At 44.9% G+C, this 6,026-nt stretch overlaps 1 protein-coding gene across 1 annotated transcript in view; it reads left to right on the top strand.

Moving 5' to 3' along the window:
• The window catches only part of NDUFS2 (NADH:ubiquinone oxidoreductase core subunit S2), a 16,002-nt gene that overhangs the window by 2,884 nt on the left and 7,092 nt on the right, over positions 1–6,026 (top strand). Inside the window, exon 3 of the mRNA XM_012802641.2 lies at positions 4,109–4,299. Within this exon, the coding sequence (XP_012658095.1) occupies positions 4,109–4,299 (191 nt within the window). The remainder of the gene's footprint in view (positions 1–4,108; positions 4,300–6,026) is intronic.

Below are 6,026 nucleotides of genomic sequence, written 5' to 3'. Positions count from 1 at the left end.
GGTTGCAGCCATCATTGTTGTTTGATGGGCCCGGGCTTTGAACCCGCCACTTTAGGTGTATGTGGCTGGCACCTTAGCTACCTGAGCCACAGGTGCCGAGCCATTTCCAGCTGTCTGAAACAATGTCATCACTTTCATCTTCCCCAAACTTCATTTTATGATGCTAAAAAACTTTCAGAGACACTTTTAGTTACCTTTCAAAAAGTTTAAAAAGTAACAATAGTTGAATGCTTAGCATTTGCTAAGCATTTTTGTATGCATTATTTCACGTAATCCTTACCACAATTCTGTGGGAGTATTATCCTAATTATGAGGAAATTATGATGCAGGGAGATTAAAACTTAATCAAGAACACACAGGTAGGGCCGAGTTTTGTGGCTCACAACTGTAATCCTAGCACTCTGGAAGGCTGAGGTGAGAGGATCACTTGAGCTCAGGAGTTTGAGGCTAGCTTGAGCAAGAATGAGACTCCATCTCTACAAAAAATAGAAAACAATTAGCCAAGCATGGTGGCTCAGCCTATAGTCCCAACTATATAGGGTACTTGGGAGGCTGAGGCAGGAGGATTGCTTGAACCACCCAGGAATATGAGGTTGCTGTGCGTTGTGATGCCATGGCACTCTAACCTGGGCAACAGTAAAACTCTGTCTCAAAAAACAAACAGGCTCGGCTCAGTGCCTATAGCTCAAGCAGCTAAGGTGCCAGCCACATACACCAGAGCTGGCGGGTTTGAATCCAGCCTGGGCCTGCCAAACGACAATGACAACTACAACCAAAAAATAGCCGGGTGTTGTGGTGGGCACCTGTAGTCCCAGCTGCTTGCAATTCTGAGACAGGAGAATTGCTTAAGCCCAGGAGCTGTAGGTTGCTGTGATGCCACGGCACTCTACCCAGGGCAACAGCTTGAGGCTCTGTCTCAAGAAAAAAAAAAGCCAAACAGGTTCATCACCCATGCACAGTGGTTATGGTGCCAACCACATGTACCAAGGCTGGTGGGTTTAAACCTGGCCCGGCCAGCTAAATAAGAATGACAACTGCAACAAAAAAATAGCCAGGTGTTGTGGTGGGCACCTGTAGTCCCAGCTACTTGGAAGGCTGAGGCAAGAGAATCGCTTAAGCCCAAGAGTTTGAGGTTACTGTGAGCTGTGATGCCGTGGCACTTTGCCAAGGGTGACATAGTGAGACTCTGTCTCAAAAAATAAAATAAAAATAAACAAACAGGCTTGTCACCCATAGCACAGTGGTTGGGGCACTAGCCACATACACCGGGGCTGGCGGGTTGGAACCCAATCCGGGCCTGCTAAAACAACAATGACAACTACAACAAAAAAATAGCCAGGGGTTGTGGCGGGTGACTATAGTTCCAGCTATATGGGAGGCTGAGGCAAGAGAATTGCTTAAACCCAAGAGTTTGAGGTTGCTGTGAGCTATGATGCTATGGCACTCTACCAAGGGTGACATAGTGAGGCTTTGTCTCAAAAAGACAACCCCCCCTACCACACACAGGTAAGTTTATATTAAGGTTTATCTGACTCTAATCTATGCTGAAGAATTTTATTTGAAAAATCTCAACTCTCCATTTATCCTTGAATAAAGTACCTATTTCATAGCATTATTATAAGGATGAAATGAGTTGGTAGTAACATGTAGTGCCTGGCACATGTACTTCCTTCATAAGTGGTAGTAATGTTATATACTGATAATTGAACCACTATCATTTACTGCCTCCCAACACTAATTTTCTGCCTCTTGGGAAGTCCTAGTAAGAGTTCCACAGATATTTACTTCCCTGTTTCTAAGATTTGTCCAGTATTTTATTTTTATTTTTATTTTTTTGAGACAGAGTCTCACTTTGCCACCCGGGTAGAGTGCTCTGGCGTCACAGCTCACAGCAACCTCAAACTCTTGGGCTCAAGCAATTCTCTTGCCTCAGCCTCCTGATAGTTGGGACTACAGGTGCCCGCCACAACACCTGGCTATTTTTAGAGGTGAAGTCTTGCCGGGCTCAGGCTGGTCTCGAACCTGTGACCTCAGGCAATCCACCTGCCTGAGCCTCCCAGAGTGCTAGGATTACAGGTGTAAGCCATCATGCCTGGCTGATTTGTCTAGTATTGATTTCATAGCCTAGAATGTCTCTTCTCTGTAACTATCTAAATCCCTTCCTATATATTGAGAACCAGCTCAGATCCTACCTATGTGAAGTCTTTAGTGTTCTTTTCTGCCTTTAAATACATGTGGCTAAACCATTTACTTGGTAACTTATAAATTGACTTGTGTTACCAGTTTTTCACAGGTACTTTATTTCCCAAGTTAAAGTGTAACCTGTTTTTTTAAATTTATTTTATTTATTTATTTATTTAGGGACAGTTTCATTTTGTGCCCTGGGCAGAGTGCTGTGGCATTCTAGCTCACAGCACCCTCAAACTGTTGGGCTTGAGTAATTCACTTGCCTCAGCCTCCTGATTAGCTGGGACTACAAATGACTACCACAACACCTGGCAAGTTTTCCTGTTTTTAGTAGAGATGGAGTCTTGCTTTTGCTCAGGTCGGTCTCGAACTCCTGAGCTCACGTAATCCACCCACTACGGTCTCACAAAAGTGTAAGCTTCTTAAGGGTAAAAACTGTCATTTGGGCTCGGCACCCACACTCAGTGGTTAGGGCGCTGGCCACATACACAGGGCTGGTGGGTTCGAACCCTGCCTGGGCCTACTAAACAACAATGACAACTACAACAACAAAAGAAATAGCCAAGAGTTGTAGGGGGGCACCTGTAGTCCCTGTTACTTGGGAGGCTGAGGCAAGAGAATTGCTTAAGCCCAAGAGTTGGAGGTTGCTATGAGCTATGACACCACAGCACTCTACCAAGGGTGACATAGTGAGACTCTGTCTCAAATAAATAAATAAATAAACATAAACTGTCATTTAGTAGAAGTAAGCATTAAATATTTGTTTCCTGACTGGTTGACCATTCATCACAAATGTTTGGAGGGCAGTACATCATCATAGTAGTTAAGAGTGTATGGGCTCGGCGCCTATGGCTCAAGTGGCTAAGGCGCCAGCCACATACACCTAAGGTGGCGGGTTCGAATCCCCAGCCCGGGCCCGCCAAACAGCAATGATGGCTGCAACCAAAAAATGGCCAGGTGTTGTGGTGGGCGCCTGTAGTCCCAGCTACTTGGGAGGCTGAGGCAGGAGACTCGCTTGAGCCCAGGAGTTGGAGGTTGCTGTGAGCGTGATGCCATGGCACTCTACCCAGGGGGATAGCTTGAGGCTCTGTCTAAAAAAAAAAAAAAAAAAAGAGTGTATGAACCCTGGAGCTTAACAGATTGAATTTATGTCTTGGTTCTGCCACTTACTAGCTTTGTGATCCTGGAGAAGTCATTAAAGTTTCTCCAATAAAATGAGAATAATAATAGTAGTTATTACTCATGTTGTGGTTATAAGAAGTAAATCTGTTAAAATAAGTAAAAATGCTTAACAGTAATGCTTGACATATAATAAGGGTATATAAATATCTATTATTATTTCATTTACATATTTGCTTATTCTTTCATTCATTCAATCATTCATTGAGACAGGTGTCTCACTGTCTTGCCCAGGCTGGAGTGCAGTGGCTATTCACAGGTATGATACCACTACTGGTCAGCACAGCAGTTTCGACCTGCTTCATTTCCACCCTTCATTTATAAGGCAGTGTGGTGGTCCCCAGCTCCCAAGAGGTCACCATATTAATGCCACACTTAGTGCAGACACCCAGTCAGCATAGCACACTCCAGCCTACAACACCTGGGCTCAAGTGATCCTTCTCCTTCAAACTCCCAAGTAGCTGGGATTATAGACATGCAACACTGCACCCTATGTTGTTATTATTGAAAATGTATTCTGAGATGCAGAAACAGTGAGGGCGTGGTTCCTCTCATCAGAAAGTTTAGATCTTCCTTTTCCCCCATCTAATAGTCCTCTTCCTGGTTATGTTGGCAATTAGGAAATTAATAAGGTATAGAAGGGTGAGATGGAAGATCTACAGGGAAGGGTTAACTCCTTGCTTTCTGTTCGGGGTTCCTAAGGGAATTACCATTTGGTTCTAAACTGTTTGCCATTTCCCAGATGTGGACCCTCCAAAGGACAAAATGGTGTCAAACCTGACCCTGAACTTTGGGCCCCAGCACCCAGCAGCCCATGGAGTCCTGCGACTAGTGATGGAATTGAGTGGGGAGATGGTACGGAAATGTGACCCTCACATCGGGCTCCTGCACCGAGGCACTGAGAAGCTCATTGAATACAAGACCTATCTGCAGGTGTGGGGGAGTGAACAGGAGCCTTATGACAATCTTGGGGGGGGAGCTTTAGCCTGGGATTTTGCTGCCTTTAAAACCTTGGGAGGAGGGTGTTGAGAGAAGTATTTCATTGAGGTTAATAGGACAGTCTTAGTTAAGAGAATGGAGGGAGGTGGCAGGAGATGCTTGAGTCATTTGGATTTGATTTATTCAACTTCGATTCTTTGGAGCTGGAGCTATATTCCCAGTTTTTCTTTGGCTGACTTTTGGCTGGCCCCTTTACCGTAACTCTAGTGCCTCAGTTTCCTCTCTCTTATACTAGTGCGTCAAAGCCTGTGTCCCTAGGGACAGGGAAAGAAGATACATCAGTTCTCCTGGATCAACAGCCAGTTCTTATATCTTCCAGCTGTCTAGGTTTGTTTTCAAAACACTCAGTGACTCAGAGTGACCAAGAGGGGATTTGTGACAAAGTTGTCGTTTTTAGAACTGTATGACCCAAGTGGTGAGAGATAGATTTGAAGGAGTTGGATCTGGCGTAGGAATCTGAAATTTTTTTCATATTGTAATAAGGAAAGGTCTTAATAACAGTATTGTGGGTTAGGACTTAGATCCAGCCCAGTGTTGGAGTAAACAGTGACTAGAATGTGATTCCCCTAGAAAGTCCAGGCAATGATGGTTTTGGGTCCCAGAGTCCATGGGTTAACTCATGTAGCATATCCTGCGTCACAATGACATGGACATCAGGACAAGAACAGGCTGTCCCAGAGAGGAGCATCTTAGCTCCGCCTTCTTCCTGGAAGCTGAAGCTGGTTTAGCAGACAGCTAGGGCTTAGCTTTCTTGGCATTGTGGAGGAGAATTTCTACCTGGTACTCTGTCTCCTTTAAATGGCTCATTCACAGATACTCTTTTTTTTTTTTTTTTTTTTATGAGACAGAATCTCACTCTGTGGCATCACAGCTCACATCAAACTGGGATCAAATGATACTCCTGCCTCAGCCTTCAACTAGCTAAGATTACAGGAGTCCACCACAATGCCCTCAACAACACTCGGCTAGTTCTTCTTTTTTTTAATATAGAGACAGAGTCTCTCTTTATTGCTCTCTGTAGAGTTCTGTGGCGTCACAGCTCACAGCAGCCTCCAACTCCTGGGCTTAGACAATTGTCTTGCCTTAGCCTCCTGAGTAGCTGGGACTACAGGCACCCGCCACAACACCTGGCTATTTTTTGTTGCAGTTTGGCCAGGGCCAGCTTCAAACTGCCACCTTTGGTATATGGGGCCAGTGCCCTACCCAGTGAGCCACAGGCGCCACCTTGGTAGATTGCCCTGGTGTCATAGCTCACAGCAACCTCAAACTCCTGGGCTCAAGTAATCCTCTTGCCTCACCTTCCCAAGTAGCTGGGACTACAGGTTCCCTCCACAATGCTCAGCTTTTTTATTTATTTATTTTTTTTGCTATTCTTGGCTGGGGTTGAGTTTGAACCCGCCACCTCCAGCATATGGGGCTGGTGCTCTACTCCTTTGAGCCACAGGCACCACCCTGCTCAGCTATTTTTTAGAGATGGGGTCTTATTCTTGCTTATGCTGGTCTTGAACTCGTGAGCTCAGGCAGTCCACCCGCTTTGGCCTCCCAGAGTGCTGAAATTACAGGCGTGAGCCACTGCACCCAGTTAGTTTTTCTATTTTTATTTTTATTTTTTATTTTTATTTTTATTTTTTTTTTTTTGAGACAGAGCCTCAAGCTGTCCC

The sequence above is a fragment of the Otolemur garnettii genome, unplaced genomic scaffold (genome assembly GCF_000181295.1).
Source record: "Otolemur garnettii isolate 467f Iridium unplaced genomic scaffold, OtoGar3 scaffold00016, whole genome shotgun sequence".
Classification (NCBI taxonomy): Eukaryota; Metazoa; Chordata; class Mammalia; order Primates; family Galagidae; genus Otolemur; species Otolemur garnettii.
This window is presented reverse-complemented; position numbering and strand designations above follow the sequence as displayed.